This window comes from Arachis stenosperma, chromosome 2 (assembly GCF_014773155.1).
Source record: "Arachis stenosperma cultivar V10309 chromosome 2, arast.V10309.gnm1.PFL2, whole genome shotgun sequence".
NCBI classification, from domain to species: domain Eukaryota; kingdom Viridiplantae; phylum Streptophyta; class Magnoliopsida; order Fabales; family Fabaceae; genus Arachis; species Arachis stenosperma.
The window spans coordinates 56,274,529-56,294,051 of NC_080378.1; the positions used below are offsets into that span (position 1 = coordinate 56,274,529).

General features: G+C 36.9%; 1 protein-coding gene and 2 non-coding genes across 3 annotated transcripts; all 3 read right to left on the reverse strand.

Annotated features, from left to right (window-relative positions):
- Nucleotides 1-436: 436 nt before the first annotated feature.
- Nucleotides 437-544, reverse strand: LOC130965077 (small nucleolar RNA R71). Its single transcript, XR_009081133.1, has one exon. It is a non-coding gene; the product is annotated as a small nucleolar RNA R71 (small nucleolar RNA).
- A 7,829-nt stretch (nt 545-8,373) lies between these two features.
- On the reverse strand, nt 8,374-8,481 carry LOC130964937 (small nucleolar RNA R71). The gene has a single exon (XR_009081000.1). It is a non-coding gene; the product is annotated as a small nucleolar RNA R71 (small nucleolar RNA).
- Nucleotides 8,482-17,040: 8,559 nt separating this feature from the next.
- On the reverse strand, nt 17,041-18,024 carry LOC130962906 (late embryogenesis abundant protein 1). The gene is made up of 3 exons (XM_057889060.1): nt 17,983-18,024; nt 17,723-17,857; nt 17,041-17,118 (listed from the first exon to the last, which is right to left on the reverse strand). Exons 1-3 carry the CDS (start codon nt 18,022-18,024, stop codon nt 17,041-17,043), a joined length of 255 nt encoding a protein of 84 aa, XP_057745043.1.
- Between the last annotated feature and the right edge of the window lie 1,499 nt (nt 18,025-19,523).

A 19,523-nucleotide genomic window follows, 5' to 3' on the forward strand; every position in this document is an offset into this window, starting at 1 on the left:
CCTAACAGAGCTCTTCAAACAAGAAGAAGCTGTGGCAGCCAAAAACAACAACAATGCCAATAATGCAAGGAAGGTGCTGGGTGACTTTACTGCACCTACTCCCGGCTTCTATGGGAGAAGCATATCTATCCCTGCCATTGGAGCAAACAACTTTGAGCTTAAGCCTTAATTAGTTTCTTTAATGCAACAGAATTGCAAGTTCCAAAGACTTTCATTGGAAGATCCTCATCAGTTTTTAGCTGAATTCTTGCAAATCTGTGACACTGTCAAGACCAATGGGGTTGACCCTGAGGTCTACAGACTTATGCTATTCCCTTTTGCTGTAAGAGACAGAGTTAGAATATGGTTGGACTCATAACCTAAGGAAAGCCTGAACTCTTGGGAAAAGCTAGTCAATGCCTTCTTGGCAAAGTTCTTTCCACCTCAAAAATTGAGTAAGCTTAGAGTGGAAGTCCAAACCTTTAGACAGAAGGAAGGTGAATCCCTCTATGAAGCTTGGGAAAGATACAAACAATTGATCAGAAAGTGTCCTTCTGACATGCTTTCTGAATGGAGCATCATAGGTATCTTCTATGATGGTCTGTCTGAACTATCCAAGATGTCATTGGATAGCTCTGCTGGAGGATCTCTTCATCTGAAGAAGACGCCTACAGAAGCTCAAGAACTCATTGAAATGGTTGTAAATAACCAATTCATATACACTTCTAAAAGGAATCCTGTGAACAATGGGACGAATCAGAAGAAAGGAGTTCTTGAGATTGATACTCTGAATGCCATACTGGCTCAAAACAAAATATTGACTCAGCAAGTCAATATGATTTCTCAAAGTCTGTCTGGAATGCAAGCTGCACCAGGCAGTACTAAGGACGCTTCATCTAAAGAAGAAGCTTATGATCCTGAGAACCTTTCAATGGAAGAGGTGAATTACATGGGAGAACCCTATGGAAACACCTATAATCCTTCATGGAGAAATCATCCAAATCTCTCATGGAAGAATCAACAGAGACCTCAACAAGGTTTCAACAACAATAATGGTGGAAGAAACAGGTTTGGCAATGGCAAGCCTTTTCCATCATCTTCTCAACAACAGATAGAGAATTCTAAGCAGAGCCACTCTGACTTAGCAACCATGGTCTCTGATCTAATCAAAACCACTCAAAGTTTCATGACTAAAACAAGGTCCTCCATTAGAAACTTGGAGGCACAAGTGGGTCATCTGAGTAAGAAAGTTACTGAACTCCCTCCTAGTACTCTTCCAAGCAATACAGAAGAGAATCCAAAAGGAGAGTGCAAGGCCATCAACATGGCCGAAATTGGAGAGGAGGAAGAGGCAGTGATAGCCCCTGAGGAAGACCTCAATGGATGTCCACTGGCCTCCAATGAGTTCCCTAATGAGGAACCATGGGAATCTGAAGCTCACACTGAGACCATAGATATTCCATTGGATTTACTTCTGCCATTCATGAGCTCTGATGAGTATTCTTCCTCTGAAGAGGACGAAGATGTCACTGAAGAGCAAGTTGGTAAGTACCTTGGAGCAATCATGAAGCTAAATGACAAGTTATTTGGTAATGAGACTTGGGAGGATGAACCCCCTTTGCTCACCAAAGAACTGGATGACTTGACTAGGCAGAGATTACCTCAAAAGAGACAGGACCCTGGAAAGTTCTTAATACCTTGTACCATAGGCACCATGACGTTTGAGAAGGCTCTGTGTGACCTAGGGTCAAGCATAAACCTCATGCCTCTCTCTGTAATGGAGAAGCTAGGGATCTTTGAGGTACAAGCTGCAAGAATCTCACTAGAGATGGCAGATAATTCAAGAAAACAAGCTTATGGACTTGTAGAGGATGTTCTGGTAAAGGTTGAAGACCATTACATCCCTGCTGATTTCATAGTCCTAGAGACTGGGAAGTGCATGGATGCATCCATCATCCTTGGCAGACCCTTCCTAGCCACAACAAAGGCTGTGATTGATGTTGACAGAGGAGAATTGATCATTCAAGTGAATGAAGAATCCTTTGTGTTTAAGGCTCAAGGATATCCCTCTGTAACTATGGAGAGGAAGCATGAAGAGCTTCTCTCAAAACAGAGTCAAACAGAGCCCCCACAGTCAAACTCTAAGTTTGGTGTTGGGAGGCCACAACCAAATTCTAAGTTTGGTGTTGAACCCCCACATTCAAACTCTAAGTTTGGTGTTGGGAGGTTCCAACATTGCTCTGAGTATCTGTGAGGCTCCATGAGAGCCCACTGTCAAGCTACTGACATTAAAGAAGCGCTTGTTGGGAGGCAACCCAATGTTATATTTATCTATTTTCCTTTGTTATTTTATGTTTTTTATAGGTTGATGATCATGGGAAGTCACAAAATCAATTGAAAAAGCGAAAATAGCATGAAAAATAGAAAGAAAAATAGCACACCCTGGAGGAAAATCTGTTGGCATTTAAACGCCAGTGAAGATAGCAGAATGGGCATTTAACGCCCAGTCTGGCACCATTCTGTGTGTTTAACGCCAGAAAGGGGCACCAGACTGACGTTTAACGCTAGGAATGGGCAAAAAGCTGGCGTTAAACGCCAGAAATGGGCACCAGCCCGGCGTTTAATGCCAGGATTGGCAGAAGGAGCATTTTTGCTCGCCACTTGGTGCAGGGATGAATTACCCTTGACACCTCAGGATCTATGGACCCCACATGATCCCCCACCTACCCCACCACTCTCTCTCTTCTTCACCCATTCACCAATCACCTCAACACCTCTTCCCCAAAAACCCTTCACCTATTAAATCCCACCATTCTCTTCACCACTCACATCCATCCTTCATAAAACCGCACCTACCTCACCATTCAAATTCAAACCACTTTCCCTCCCAAACCCACCTATACATAACCGAACCCTACCCCTCTCTCCACCCCTATATAAACCCATCTTCACCCCCTCTTTTTCACACATCATACACACCACTTCTCCCCCTTGGCCGAAAAACAAAGCCACCTCCATCTCCTCTATTTCTTCTTCTTCTACTCTCTTCTTTTTCTTGTGCTCGAGGACGAGCAAACCTTATAAGTTTGGTGTGGTAAAAGCATTGCTTTTTGTTTTTCCATAACCATTTATGGCATTTAAGGCCGGAGAAACCTTTAGAAAGAGGAAAGGGAAGGCAAAAGCTTCCACCTCCGAGTCGTGGGAGATGGAGAGATTCATCTCAAGGGTGCATCAAGACCACTTCTATGAAGTTGTGGCCATGAAGAAGGTGATCCCTGAGGTCCCTTTCAAACTCAAAAAGAGTGAATATCCGGAGATCCGACATGAGATCCAAAGAAGAGGTTGGGAAGTTCTTACCAACCCCATTCAACAAGTCGGAATCTTAATGGTTCAAGAGTTCTATGCCAATGCATGGATCACCAAGAACCATGATCAAAGTGTGAACCCGGACCCAAAGAATTGGCTTACAATGGTTCAGGTAAAATGCTTAAATTTTAGTCCAGAAAATGTAAGGTTGGCATTCAACTTGCCCATGATGCAAGGAGATGAACACCCCTACACTAGAAGGGTCAACTTTGATCAAAGGTTGGACCAAGTCCTTATAGACATTTGTGAAGAGGGCACTCAATGGAAGAGAGATTCAAGAGGAAAGCTGGTTTAACTGAGAAGGCATGACCTCAAGCCCGTGGCTAGGGGATGGTTGGAGTTTATCCAACGCTCAATCATTCCCACTAGCAACCGATCCAAAGTTACTATAGACCGGGCTATCATGATTCATAGCATCATGATTGGAGAGGAAGTAGAAGTTCATGAGGTTATATCCCAAGAACTTTATAAGGTGGCAGACAAGTCCTCTACCTTGGCAAGGTTAGCCTTCCCTCATCTCATTTGTCACCTCTGTAATTCAGTTGGAATTAACATAGTGGGAGACATCCTCATTGATGAGGACAAGCCCATCACTAAGAATAGGATAGAGAAAACAAGAGATCCCACTCATGTACATGAGGAAATTCCTCATCATGAAATCCATGAGATACCTCAAGGGATGTACTTTCCTCCACAAAATTATTGGGAGCAAATCAACACCTCCCTAGGAGAATTGAGTTCCAACATGGACAACTAAGAATGGAGCACCAAGAACATTCCATCCTCCTCCATGAAATTAGAGAAGATCAAAGAATCATGAGAGAGGAGCAACAAAGGCAAGGAAGAGACATTGAGGAGCTCAAGTACTCCATAAGATCTTCAAGAGGAAGAACAAGCTGCCATCACTAAGGTGGACCCGTTCTTTGATCTCCTTGTTCTTTATTTTTCTATTTTTCAAATTTTCATGCTGTATGTTTTATTTATGTTTGTGTCTTATGATCATTAGTGTCTTAGTGTCTATGCCTTAAAGTTATGAATGTCCTATGAATCCATCACCTTTCTTAAATGAAAGATGTTCTTAATTAAAAAAGAGAAGAATTGCATGAATTTTGAATTTTATAACAGATTAATTATTTTGATGTGGTGGCAATACTTTGACTTCTGAATGTATGTGGAACAGTGCATATGTCTTTTGAATTTGTTGTTCATGAATGTTGGCTCTTGAAAGAATGATGAAAAAAGGAGACATGTTACTGAGGATCTGAAAAATCATAAAAATGATTCTTGAAGCAAGAAAAAGCAGTGAATACAAAAAAAATGAAAAAAAAGGAAAAAGAAAAAGAAAAAGAAAAAGAAAATGAAGTCGTGATCTTTGGCAAAAAGAGTGTGCTTAAGAACCCTGGACACCTCTAATTGGGGACTCTAGCAAAGCTGAGTCACAATCTGAAAAGGTTCACCCAGTTGTGTGTCTATGGCATGTATGTATCCGGTGGTAATACTGGAAGACAGAGTGCTTTGGGCCACGGCCAAGACTCATAAAGTAGCTGTGTTCAAGAATCATCATACTTAACTAGGAGAGTCAATAACACTATCTGGATTCTGAGTTCCTATAGAAGCCAATCATTCTGAATTTCAAAGGATAAAGTGAGATGCCAAAACTGTTCAGAGGCAAAAAGCTAAAAGCCCCGCTCATCTTATTAATACTGATCATCATGGATGTTTTTGGAATTCATTGCATATTCTCTTCTTTTTATCTTATTTGATTTTCAGTTGCTTGGGGACAAGCAACAATTTAAGTTTAGTGTTGTGATGAGCGGATAATTTGTATGCTTTTTGGCATTGTTTTTAGTATGTTTTTAGTATGTTTTAGTTAGTTTTTATTATATTTTTATTAGTTTTTAGTTAAAATTCACTTTTATGGACTTTACTATGAGTTTGTGTGTTTTTTTGTGATTTCAGGTATTTTCTGGCTGAAATTGAGGGACCTGAGCAAAAATCTGGTTCAGAGGCTGAAAAGGACTGCAGATGCTGTTGGATTCTGACCTCCCTACACTCGAAGTGAATTTTCTGGAGCTACAGATACCCAATTGGCGCGTTCTCAACGGTGTTGGAAAGTAGACACTGTGGGCTTTCCAGCAATATATAATAGTTCATACTTTGCCCGCGATTTGATGGCCCAAACAGGCATTCCAAGTCAGCTCAAGAATTCTGGCGTTTAACTCCAGAACTGGCACAAGAATGGGAGTTAAACGCCCGAACTGGCACAAAAGCTGGCGTTTAACTCCAAGAAATGTCTCTACACATGAAAGCTTCAATGCTCAGCCCAAGCACACACCAAGTGGGCCCAGAAGTGGATTTTTATGTCATTTACTCATCTTTGTAAACCCTAAGCTACTAGTTCTCTACAAATAGGACCTTTTGCTATTGTATTTTCATCTTTGGATCACTTTAGATCTTTTGATCATCTTTGGACGTCTAGTTCTTAGATCATTGGGGGCTGGCCTCTCGGCCATGCCTAGACCTTGTTCTTATGTATTTTCAACGGTGGAGTTTCTACACACCATAGATTAAGGTGTGGAGCTCTGCTGTACCTCGAGTATCAATGCAATTACTATTGTTCTTCTATTCAATTCGGCTTATTCTTGTTCTAAGATATCACTTGTTCCTCAACTTGATGAATGTGATGATCCGCGACACTCATCATCATTCTCACCTATGAACGTGTGCCTGACAACCACCTCCGTTCTACCTTAGATTGAGTGGATATCTCTTGGATCCCTTAATCGGAATCTTCGTGGTATAAGCTAGAATTGATGGCGGCATTCAAGAGAATCCGGAAGGTCTAAACCTTGTCTGTGGTATTTTGAGTAGGATTCAAGGATTGAATGACTGTGACGAGCTTCAAACTCGCGATTGTGGGGCGTTAGTGACAGACGCAAAAGAATCACTGGATTCTATTCCGACATGATCGAGAACCGACAGCCGAATAGCCGTGCTGTGACAGAGCGCGTTGAACATTTTCACTGAGAGGACGGGACTATAGCCATTGACAACGGTGATGCCCAATATACAGCTTGCCATGGAAAGGAGTAAGAAGGATTGGATGAAGACAGTAGGAAAGCAGAGAGACGGAAGGGACAGAGCATCTCCGTACGCTTATCTGAAATTCTCACCAATGAATTACATAAGTATCTCAATCTTTATTTTATGTTTTATTTATCTTTTAATGATTAATCCTCCATAACCATTTGAATCCGCCTGACTGAGATTTACAAGATGACCATAGCTTGATTCATACCAACAATCTCCGTGGGATCGACCCTTACTCGCGTAAGGTTTATTACTTGGACGACCCAGTGCACTTGCTGGTTAGTTGTGCGAAGCTGTGATAAAGAGTTGAGATTGCAATTGAGTGTACCATGTTGATGGCGCCATTGATGATCACAATTTCGTGCACCACTATCATTCTGGGCATTTAACGCCAGTAAAGGTATCATTCTGGGCGTTAAATGCCAGAATGGGCAGCATTCTGGGCGTTTAACGCCAGAAATGGCAGCATTCTGGGCGTTTAGAAAAATGCCCAGTAAAGAAGGATTCCTGGCGTTTAACGCCAGCCAGGGTATCTGGCTGGGCGCTAAATGCCCATAAAGGTAGCCAAGTGGGCGTTAAACGCCAGAATGGATAGCATTCTGGGCGTTTAACGCCAGGATGACACAAGGGAGGTAATTTTGTTTCCAATTCAAATTTTTCAATTTTTCATGTTTTAATTCATAACTTTTTGCATCAAACTTATTTTAAACGTTCATCTTTCATTTTTTTTAATGTTTTTGAAAAATTTCAAACTAATTTTTCAAAAATCTTTTTCTTAACCTTATTTAATCTTTTTGAAAAGCCTTGCTAACAATTAATGTTTTGATTCAAAATTTCAAGTTTGTTACTTTCTTGTTAAGAAAGGTTCAATCTTTGAATTCTAGAATCATATCTTTGAGTTTCTTGTTAGTCAAGTCATCAACTTTAATTTTAAAAATAAAATCTTTTTAATTTCTTTTCAATTCTTTTTCAAAATAAATCTCAATCTTATCTTTTTAAAATTTCAATTTCAAAATGTTTTTCTAACTTTTTATCTTTTCAAAATTATTTTCAAATCTTTTTTTCAACTAACTACTATTTCTTATCTTTTCAAAACCACCAAACCACTTTTCCACTTCCAATTTTCAAAAATCACTAACCACTTTTTCAAAAATCTTTTTAATTAACTAATTATTTTATTTTTAATTTTCGAATACTCTCTCTCTCATATCTTTCAATTTATTTGCTATCACTTCCCTTCTACTTATAATTTGAACCCTCTCTCTTCTCTCTGTTCAAATTCTCCTTATCCTCTCTCTATGTCATTCTTCTATTCTTCTTTTCTTCTGACACCTCAAGGAATCTCTATACTGTGACATAGAGGATTTCACTACTCCCTATGTTCTCTTCTTTTTCATGAGTAGGAACAATAATAAGGACATTCTTGTTGAGGCTGATCTTGAACCTGAATGGACTCTGAAGAGGAAGCTAAGAGAAGCTAAAGCACAACACTTCGGAGAGGACCTTATAGAAACCTTCGAAAAAGAAGCAGACATGGCAGCCGAACCCAACAACAATGCTAGAGATGCAAGGAAGATGCTTGGTGACTATACTGCACCAACTTCCAACTTCTACGGAAGAAGCATCTCCATTCCTGCCATTGGAGCAAACAACTTTGAGCTTAAGCCTCAATTAGTTTCTCTAATGCAGCAGAATTGCAAGTTTTATGGACTTCTATCGGAAGATCCTCATCAGTTCTTAGCTGAATTCTTGTAGATCTGTGATACTGTTAAGACCAATGGGGTTAATCCTGAGGTATACAGACTTATGCTTTTCCCTTTTGCTATAAGAGACAGAGCTAGGATATGATTGGACTCACAACTTTGAGAAAGCCTGAACTATTGGGATAAGTTGGTCAATGCTTTCTTGACTAAATTCGTTCCCCCTCAAAAGATGAGCAAGCTTGGAGTGGAAGTCCAAACCTTCAAACAGAAGGAAGGTGAATCTCTCTATGAAGCTTGGGAAAGATACAAGCAATTAACCAAAAGGTGTCCTTTTGACATGCTTCCAGAATGGAGCATCATATGTATATTCTATGATGGTCTGTCTGAATTGTCCAAGACGTCATTAGACCATTCTGCTGGTGGATCTCTTCATCTGAAAACACCTGCAGAAGCCCAGGAACTCATTGAGATGGTTTCAAATAACCAGTTCATGTACACTTTTGAAAGAAATCCTGTGAATAATGGGATGACTCAGTAGAAAGGAGTTCTTGAGATTGATACCTTGAATGCCATATTGGCTCAGAATAAAATATTGACTCAGCAAGTCAATATGATTTCTCAGAATTTAACTGGATTGCAATATGCATCTGGCAGTACTAAAGAAGCCTCCTCTGAAGGAGAAGCTTATGACCCTGAGAATCATACAATGGAAGAGGTGAATTACATGGGAGAACCCTATGGAAACACCTATAATTCTTCATGGAGAAATCATCCAAATTTCTCATGGAAGGATCAACAGAAGCCTTAACATGGCTTCAATAATAATAATGGTGGGAGAAATAGGTTTGGCAATAGCAAGCTTTTTCCATCATCTTCTCAGCAACAGATAGAGAAATCTGAGCAGAGCCTCTCTGGCTTAGCAAATATAGTCTCTGATCTATCTAAGGCCACTCTCAGTTTCATGACTAAAACAAGGTCTTCCATCAGAAATTTGGAGGCACAAGTGGGTCAGCTGAGTAAATCTTTTACTAAAGCTTCTCCTAGTACTCTCCCAAGCAATACAGAAGAGAATCCAAAGAGAGAGTGCAACGCCATCAATATAACCAAAATGGCCGAACCTATAGAGGAGGAAGAGGCAGTGATTTCCAGTGAGGAAGACCTCAGTGGACGTCCACTGACCACTAATAGGTTCCCTAATGAGGAACCAAAGGAATCTAAGACTCATATAGAGACCATAGAGACTCCACTGAACTTGCTGTTGCCATTCATGAGCTCTGATGAGTATTCTTCCTCTGAAGAGGATGAAGATATTGTTGAAGAGAAAGTTGCTCGGTATCTAGGAGCAATCATGAAGCTGAACGCCAAGTTATTTGGTAATGAGACTTGGGAGGATGAATTTCCATTGCTCATTAGTGAACTGAATGCCTGGGTTCAGCAGACATTACCTCAGAAGAAACCGGATCCTAGAAGGTTCTTAATACCTTGTACCATAGGCACCATGACCTTTGAGAAGGCTCTGTGTGACCTGGGGTCAGGTAAAAACCTCATGCCACTCTCTATAATGGAGAAACTAGGGATCTTTGAGGTACAAGCTGCAAGAATCTCACTAGAGATGGAAGACAAATCAATGAAACAGGCTTATGGACTTGTAAAGGATGTCTTGGTGAAGGTTGAAGACCTTTACATCCCTGCTGACTTCATAATCATAGACACCAGAAAGGATGATGATGAATCCATCATCCTTGGAAGACCCTTCCTAGCCACATCAAGAGCTATGATTGATATGGACAGAGGAGAGCTAGTCCTTCAATTGAATAAGGACTACCTTGTGTTTAAGGCCAAAGGTTTTTCTTCTGTAAATATGGAGAAGAAGCATGAAAAGCTTCATCCAATTATCTCCATACAGAGTCAAGCAGAGCCCTCACACTCAAACTCTAAGTTTGGTGTTGGGAGGCTACAATCATGCTCTTAGCATATGTGAAGCTCTATAAGAGCTTCCTGTCAAGCTATTGACATTAAAGAAACGCTTATTGGGAGGCAACCTAATCTTATTTATCTATATTAATTACTTTTTCATTTTATTTTCTAGTGTTAGTATATGTTTTCTTTAGGTTGATGATCATGTGGAGTCACAAAAATAGCTGGAGAACTAAAGCGGAATCAAAAATAGCACACTTTGGAGGACAGGCCTACTGGCGTTTAAACGCCAGTAAGGATAGCAAAATGGGCGTTTAACGCCCAGTCTGGCAGCATTTTGGGCGTTAAACGCTAGAAATGGCACACAGACTAGCGTTTAACGCTAGAAAAAGGTGTCTGGTGTCTGGCTAGCGTTAAACGCCAGTAAGGGTAGCAGAATGGGCATTTAATGCCCAGTTTGGCAGCATTCTGAGTATTTTGGTTTGGAACTATACTTGCAATGTGAATATTTTGTGAAATTCTTTACCAACGATAATTCTCGCATCACCCCTATGAGCCTCCGTAAAAGGAGTTGTTCGTCAAACTAATGACGGTAAAGAAGTGCTTGTTGGGAGGCAACCTAACCATATGTATCCTATAGTTTACTTTTACTTTCATTTATGCTATTTTAGTGTGATTTAATATCATTTTATTTTCTATTGATTTTCTTAGTTTTCTCACTTTTCTGACGTTTGTGATCATGTATAGTACTTAGAATAGGAACAGGGACGAGCAGAAGGAAAAATAGCATACCCTGTAGGATGCCCCCTGCTAGCGTTAAATGCCAGATTTGGCGTTCAGCGCCCAGGGGGAGGGAAAGCTTGGACGTTAAATGTCCAAATAGGAGGTAGCCACGACCAATTTTTGGTCCCCTTAGGGTGTTCAACGCCCGTTCTTGGCATTGAATGCCAAAAAGAGAGAACCCCCTGGTGGCGTTCAACGCCAGCCTGGCGTTCAACCCCAAGGGGGCAGCATGGTGAAATTTGAATTATGAAGTCTTTGGCCAATGGATAACACCCAACCACCAACCACTTCACCATTTACTCACTCTTATCCATTCTCACTCCTCTTTCACCCACTTTTTCATCTATATTCATCCATCCCATCACCCATCACTTCCTTTGATTCTCGTACCCCACCTTTCACTCCACCCAATCACCTCTGATGAATCCTATCCATCTCTCTTTCCAACAACCACATTCAATTCTCCTCTCCCCCATTTTTCCCTACCCATAACCGAATCCACATCCACTTTCACCACACCTTTACTACTCTTCCCTTCTTCCATACTCTTCACCATACACATTTCCTTTCTTCATCTCTTCCCTCTCTTCACCCAAAGGTCGAAGCCTATACCCTATCTCCTCTATCTCATCCTTCTATTTTCCTATCTTTTTCTTTTCTTATATTTTTATTTGCTCGGGGACGAACAAAATCTTTAAGTTTGGTGTTGGATGCTCCGCTTTTTGCTTCTTTTATCTTACCTCCATGGCACCAAAGATCAGAGAATCCTCAAGGAAAAGAAAGGAGAAAGCCCCCACTTTTGAGCAATGGAATTTTGCAAGATTCTTCTCCAAGGTGCATTAAGATCTTTTTTATGACGTGGTGAGGACGAAGAATGATAGGGTTGGAAAATTCTGGCCAATCCCATGACCGAGGTTGGAGTATTGATGGTGCAGAAGTTCTATGCCAACACCTGGGTCACAAAGAAGCACGATACAAGAGTGAACCTGGAGCCAAAGAATTGGCGCACCATGGTCAGAGGGCACATCATGTATTTTATTCTTGAGAGTGTGAGGGTGGCGCTACAGTTGCTAGAGCCACGAGATGACCATTATTCATACACTCGAAGGGTCAACACTGACCAAAGGTTGGAGTAAGTTCTTGCGGACATCTGCATGCTTGGAGCTCAATGGAGGAAGGATGCTCAAGGTTGGCCTTACCAACTGGGTAGGCTTGACCTTAGGCCGGTGTCTAGAGGATGGTTAGAGTTTATCCAACGTTCTATCATCCCTACGAGTAACCACTCTGAGGTTACTGTCGAGCGAGCAGGGATGATTCACTGTATTATGCTCGACAATGAGGTGGAGGTGCATGAGGTGATCCCTCAGAAGTTGTACAGAATATCGGACAAGCCCTCGATCTCTATGAGGCTGGCATTCCCTCATCTCATTCAGCGTCTATGTGTAGCAGTTGGAGCTTACATAGAGGGAGATACACTGTTTGAAAAGGAGAGACCAATCATAAAGAAGGGTATGAAGCACGCTAGGGAGCCCGTATAAGGACTGAAGTAAGAGCCAGCTCCACCACATCTACAGGATATGTCGGAGATACCTCAGGGGATGTACTTCCCTTCCCGTGACTACTGGGATCAGTTGACCACATCTTTAGGGGAGCTGACATCATCAGTTGATCAGCTGAGGCTAAACATCAGAACCAGTCTGCTCTCTTCCATCAGATGATGAAAGATAAAAAAAGGATATTAGAGGAGTAGAGGAGGCAGGGGCGTGACATTGAGGAGCTTAAACACTCCAGAGGATTCCCTTGAGGGAGCAGCAACCACCATCACTGTGGTGGTCTAGTTTTATTCTCCAATCTCTTTTTTATCTCAGTTTTCCTAGTACTTCAGTATGTTATATGTTTTTTATTCTAGTTGCATGATCACTCTTAGGATATCTTTGCTTTCTAGTTTAGTAGTTTATTTCTGAAAAATTTTCAAAGATGTCTTATGTATTCACGCATCAAGCTTAAAAAGAAAAATCTATTGAAAAAGTAGTAAAATGCGTAAGATCTTGAGTTATATTATGAGTTATTCTGATTACTTTGATGTTTTAACCTTATCCCTCTTTTCTGAATGTATGAATCAACTGTGCATATTTGATTTTGATGTTGAGTATATTGGTTCTTGAAGAACAAGAACTTAGAGAAGTATTATTAAATTCTCTGAAATAAAAAAAAGATTGATTCTTGAAGCAAAAGAAATAACAAAAAGAATTGAAAATAAAAAGAGAAATAAAAAAAGTGTCCAAGATTTTGAGCATCAATGGTTAAGGTGGTCAAAAATGATCTAAAGCTCAAAAGAGTGGTTTTCCCTAACTATATGCTGGTGGTGTGAAAGTGTCAAGTAATTCTAGAGACTGAACACTTAAAGTCGTGACCCAATGCTGTTATAGAGTATGCCTAAGGCTCTGAGCACCACTGTCAGGGGATAAAAGCAAATGAAAAGTCGAACCCAAAAGGTTCCCCCAGTTAAGTGCTTGTGGTGTTTATGTTTCAAGCTAAGCTTGAAGACAAAACACTTAGAGTCACAGCTAGGCTCAAAGGTGTAAAGCACCAAGAAAAGAAAAGCTACGTTCAAGAATCAACAAGAGCCTAAAGAAGAGAATTAATAATATCATCCGAATTCTAGTTCTTAAAGACACCAATATTTCTGAGCTTCAAGGGATAGTGAGATGCCAAAGCTATTCAGAAATAGAGTGTTATTAGCCCCATTCAGTAAGTAGACCTGAGCTTGAAAGCAACCCTAATGTTGTGTGTTTGCTCTTCCTTGGTCCTATATTGTTTTGGGTGCTTGAGTACAAGCAACAGTTTAAGATTGGTGTTGTGATGCGTGAGCATCTTATACCCTTTTTCTAGTTAATTTTATATTATTTTTAATTAGATTTTAGTTACTTTTACTTGATTTTAGTGCAAGAATCACCTTTGGATGCTACTTTAAGTTTTTCTTGAGTTTTTATGGTTTTAGGTGAAATTTGGAGCAGTTTGGAGAAGTCTGGAGCAGGAAAGGAAAATGCTGATAGCTCCCCCCTGGGCGCTGAACACCCACCTGGCATTCAACGCCAGCAAGGGGGCAAGAGATCAGAACACGCTCTCCCTCTCTGGCATTCAACGCCCAATCCTTGCGCTGAACGCCAGCCTACAATCCGAGTTGCACACTAGTGGGCTTCCAAGTGGATTTAGCACTTATTAATTGTATCTCATTTTATCTTTGTAATCTTTATTTTAAAAGAATATCTTTTAAGTTAGAATTTATTATTAGGTTTTTATTTAAAGGAGGAGATCAATTAGGTTTGAGGATCTTCTTCCTTCTGCACTTTTTTGGAACCCTATTTTCTCTGTAAGTCATGAGGAACTAAACCTCATGATTAAAGTTAGGAGCTCTATTTATTTCTATGGATTGATATTATTATTATTCATCTATTTTAATATATGTTTGATTCAATTCTAAGGTGTGTTTTCGTTCTTAATCTAATGAAACTGGGTGGAACGGGAGTATGACCCTTTTTTCTACATGAGGTCCTGTGATACTCGGGAGAGTTCGTTTGAACTACAGCTTGAGAACACACCTCCTAGACGGCTAATCCACAACCTGTTGGGGACAAGGAATATCTGTTCAGTCGGGATTTGGGGTGATTAAGGCCTTTGTGGTATAAACTAGGTTTCTGAACTTCACCCTCAAATTCAAATTGAATGATCACAAGAGTGGCATTTGATGAGGATCAGAGGAGATTAAATCACTAAGGGATTAGGGTTTAATCACTTATAATTTGCCATAGAATGAATCATTCATTGTTAAAATAGTTAAAAAGAAGGGATTAGGGTTTAATCCGAGACCTTAACTGTTTTCTCATCATTGTTTTACACCAAACCTTCTATTGCTTTTCGTATTTATTTGTTTATGTGTTTTCAACAACAACCATCTTTTACTGTTTACCTGACTAAGTCCAACATAATAACTATTACTTGCTCAATCTGATAATATCCGTGAGATTGACTTTTACTCACCTGAGGTATTACTTAGATGACCTGGTGCACTTGCCGGTTAAGTTGTACGAGTTCTAATTTCGCGCACCAATGATGCTTTAATTGCTATGCAGAGAGATCAGTAACCTTTTATGCAAATGTGCAACAACTTATATGGAGAATACTATTTACTTATTTAGAGTGGCATAAAGTGAATGTTAAAAATAACACTAATTTTATCATATGTGAAAGTATTTATAGACAAATGATATTGGTATAAATGTGATTTTATAAAATTAATTATAATTAAAAATTAGATTGATGTCATATAATTTATGTTAGGATATTTTTTATTCGACATTAAAAAAATTACTTTTAACTAATGTTAGTTAAAATCATGTTAAAGTTTAACTTATTAATAGGATATAATTTACATATTTTTTATATTATTTTTGTAATTTAGTTTTTACAATAATAGCGTCTAATTCATTTTATAAAAATTAATGAAATGAATTTTAGTAAGCACCTTTTTTTTAATGGATGTTAATATGAGTTATATAAATATGAAGATTATTTACCCTCTATAAATATAGGTTGAAATAATTTTATACATTGGATAATAGATTTTTATACACAAACTTTTTAATTTAAAAGTAATAATTATTTAATTTAAAAATAATAACTATTAATATCAATAGATATATACCAATAAATTTTTATAATATACCAATATTTAACATGCACGTAACACAGATTTTACACTAGTTTTATCAATAACGAACTCGGTGGCCTTTTCTCACTATTGAATCTTGTTATAGGAATATCACAGAAGTTACAAGTTATGTGCAAAAAGTGTTATAGGTTTCTTTTGAAAGTTACAAGATAGTTTACTCACTTGGCATTTTCATGCAAAACTATATTCCAACTTTCCTAACCACTAGAAACTGATATGGTAAGACACCTACCTAACACAACCATGGAATGAAGTCGCTAACCAAGTGTTTTTATCCAAAAAACCAATTTGGCGAACTTTTTTCTCTAGTGAACCATGATACAGGATTATTATCCCAAAATTAAAGTTACTTGCTTAGACATTTGATTCAATATATTTTCAACCATCATGTGGATTCTATAATCTAAAATAACTCCAACTACATTGTGTATGTAAGGATAGTAAAATTTATGTAATGCGTAACTTAAAAGTGAACACATTAAAAATAATAAAATAAAATATATTTTTTTAAGTTCTTAGTCAAAGAATTAATTATTGTTACTAAAAAATTATTAAATGATAATTTTACAGATTTATTTATTTCTAATATCATTTTTTCATTAATGAAAATACAAGATCAAAATAGTTCAAATTTAAGATTTTAAATATTGTTTATTTTTAAAGAGAAGAGACTATATTCTTTTTTTAGTTGAATTTTTGTCTTTGTTAGATTTTTCTTAACAAAATTTTAAATTAGACAATTTAAATTATAAATAACATGATTCTCTTTTTTTTGTTAAAGGTTTTTTGCCTTTAAAATTTTATTTAGTATAATTTTATCGAGGCATAACTTTATCTAACACATATAAGGAGTGTTATGAAACCAAGTAGATCTCTCTCAATTGGCGGTTTCGTACATGTAGATTCATCACTAGGAACCAACCTTACACCAATATTTAAAAAGGTTCCGTGTTGATAAAAATTTTGCCTATACGAATATGCTATGAAATTATTCAAAAAGTGCATAACGTAGAACAAGCAAAATCAAGAGGCATTTAGTATATGCAAAGAGATATTAGTATAATGAGATATTATTATAGACAATATATTATTATAAACAGTGTATTATAAATCTCAAGTATAATGAGATATGCATATTAAAGAAATTTTAGTGATAAAATTCTTTAATCTTTCTTCTATTTTATTTCTACATTTATTTTTTTCTTTGTTTATTATTTTACAATAAAATACACACAAAGTATATGACTGAATGCTAGGTAGTTGCGGAAACCTTATCATTAATTTAAGCCAAAAAAATAACACATTCATTACAACCGGAATTAACTTTCCATAACTTAGTACCACATCAATATGAAATATTTATTTAGCCAACTAGGAAAATACAATATTTCGTTAAAAAAAGTTATGTATGATGTATAAAACTATTTTCCATTTGAAAGAAACTATCTAAAACAATCAAATGGGATTCTTTCAGTTTTTATCCATCCCAAGTGTGTGCTTCACAGTGTCCATAGCACCTTGAGCCATGTTCTTCACTTGCTCCCCAGTCTACAGTAAGAACATATAGTTTCAACAACAAATCATTTTGTACCAAAATAAATATAAGAGATGGAATAATTATTCCATTGCATGATTTTAAATGATGAATTACTGTAACTACAATTATGACTATAATTATTTCAACTGCACTGTTTTTTTTCACAATTTTCTATATCACAAAAGAGTATACTATAAAAATGATCCCTAAATAAGTTTGGCATCAACAGAAAATTGCAAAAAAGAAAATTTTTTACAATCCTACAAAAATAGACATGATAAAATGGTCCAACAATTAATTCTTCTCTATTTTCATTAAAAGATTTGTTTACTTGAAAAATTCAAATGTGATTTGACATAATTAATTATACAGTGTCTTTTCACATGCCTAAATGTTCAACTACTTGGAGACATATATAAATGGTGGAATCCATTTTTTCACCTCTCACCTGTTAGACAAATTAGGCACAAATTGTGTAGACACCATATAATTTTCTTGATGATATATCATTGGTTCATTATGTGTCACAATTATTTAGATAGTTGTCAATTGTGATTTTGACCATAACTATAATTTTTAATCGTCCAGTTTTCTTTTTTAGAATTTCATAGTAACCTGTTGGAGTAATCCAGTAGCTTCCTCCTTGTTTTCTTCACGATTTTGTCCTGTCGTGTTGTAAGCTGCTTGAGCCCTATCTGCAGCTGCTGAAGCTGAATCCTTAGCGGCTTGAAAGTTTGCTTCAGTTTTGGCCTAATAAAACAAATGAAGATTAATTTATTAGCACATGGGATGGTCTCTCTAACATTATATCCACAATATGCAACAAGATACCATCAAAAAAGAAGAAAATCATGAAATTTTTGTTTGTGGTTAACCTGAGCTTGGCCTGCATTGAAGTTTTGTTGTGCACTAGACATATTTGTTTGCTAGACTTGAAAACAAGTAAGAATACAATAACAATTGATCTAAGATAGTGTTCTTATAGTCAATGTTATTGATGAAGTTCTATAAGGTATTTATTGTAGTGTTGGTCTTCATTCAATTTATGATAGATGCATAAATGTAGGATCCTTCATTCCATTAGTTACAATAAGCTAATATTTCGGCTTTTAAAATGGCCTCTAAAATGAGAAAATTGTGCCAATCCAAGTTTTTTTTACTAGGAGTTAATAAATTACCCTGTATTTAATAATCCGAAAATAACTTTTTATTTATAATCTACCACACTCATTGAGTCACTGCAATAGCAATATAGTCAATACGTCCTAAGTTTCATTAAAATAAGTTTTCTTCAAGTCATGTTTTATATAATTTTAATGTACAAATAGCATTTTTAAATTTTATAATCATTATTGCACGTAAAACTATTTGTATCACTCTATCTCTACAACAAGAAGTATTTTGATTATAAATTCAAAATTTATGTACATATTAAATTATTTCAAATTCAACTTAAATAGCCTCTTTTTAGTTTGGAAAAAACTTTATATCTTGATAGTTTTATTATCTTCGACTTTTTTTATTATATTTAAATTGAATCTGGATTTAATTTTGGTCAACAACATACATTTTGGGATTTCTTATACATAGTTCTATTGTTTCCCTTTCTAGCATTTTTATTTACTTTAAGAACAAAATATATATCATCTGGATTAAAAGAAACGAGAGTGTCTATATTATATCTACAAATGGTGAACGAATAAGTCATTTTTATTACTAAGTCTAATAAAATTGGACAACAACTAATTATCCAAAATTCAATTCATGCATCAGTTTCCATAAAGCTTTCTTCTTGTGGATAATATATTTTCATAAACCTTTCCATTCTTAATGTTTTTTAATATTAAGATAAAAAAATAAATAAATCTTTGACTTTTTATCAAGAAGACAAATTATTTTTTAATAATTTAAAAAATACAAAAATGTCCGTAATCACTTAAAATGCAAAACAATTGAGTCCTTCTGTCAGTTTTGCTTTCTGAACCTTAACAGTATAGGCTGACGTGGCTACTAGTATAACACTCTATCACACAAAGCCTTATGCTATAGTCATAAATCAGAGATAGTGAAGTATTACATCCCTTGAAAGCAAAATATATACATAGTATAAGAAGGGTAATAATATAACTAGAAGCCTATAAAGAAAGGATATACAAAAGAGATAATCGTCATCACACACGAATCATTAAAAGTAAGAAAACGTCAAATACAGAAAACTAAAGAGATATATGTATATATATAAGATGCAAAATACATACATAATAAGCACTAGTCTCAACCTACAAAGAAAATGCCGGCTAGAACATAGTCCAAACCAAAAATGAAGAACCTATAATTATTAACCGGTTAATTAGTAAAAAATAATAATTTAATTGTCCGGAATATGTTCGAAAATTTTGGCATCTTAATTTGGAAA

Coding starts and splice junctions, on each gene's coding strand:
- LOC130962906 (XM_057889060.1), bottom strand. CDS start 18,024: ATGTCTAGTGCACAACAAAACTTCAATGCAGGCCAAGCTCAG. Junction 17,858..17,982: donor TCAATGCAGGCCAAGCTCAG/GTTAACCACAAA, acceptor TTGTTTTATTAG/GCCAAAACTGAAGCAAACTT. Junction 17,119..17,722: donor CTACTGGATTACTCCAACAG/GTTACTATGAAA, acceptor TTCTTACTGTAG/ACTGGGGAGCAAGTGAAGAA.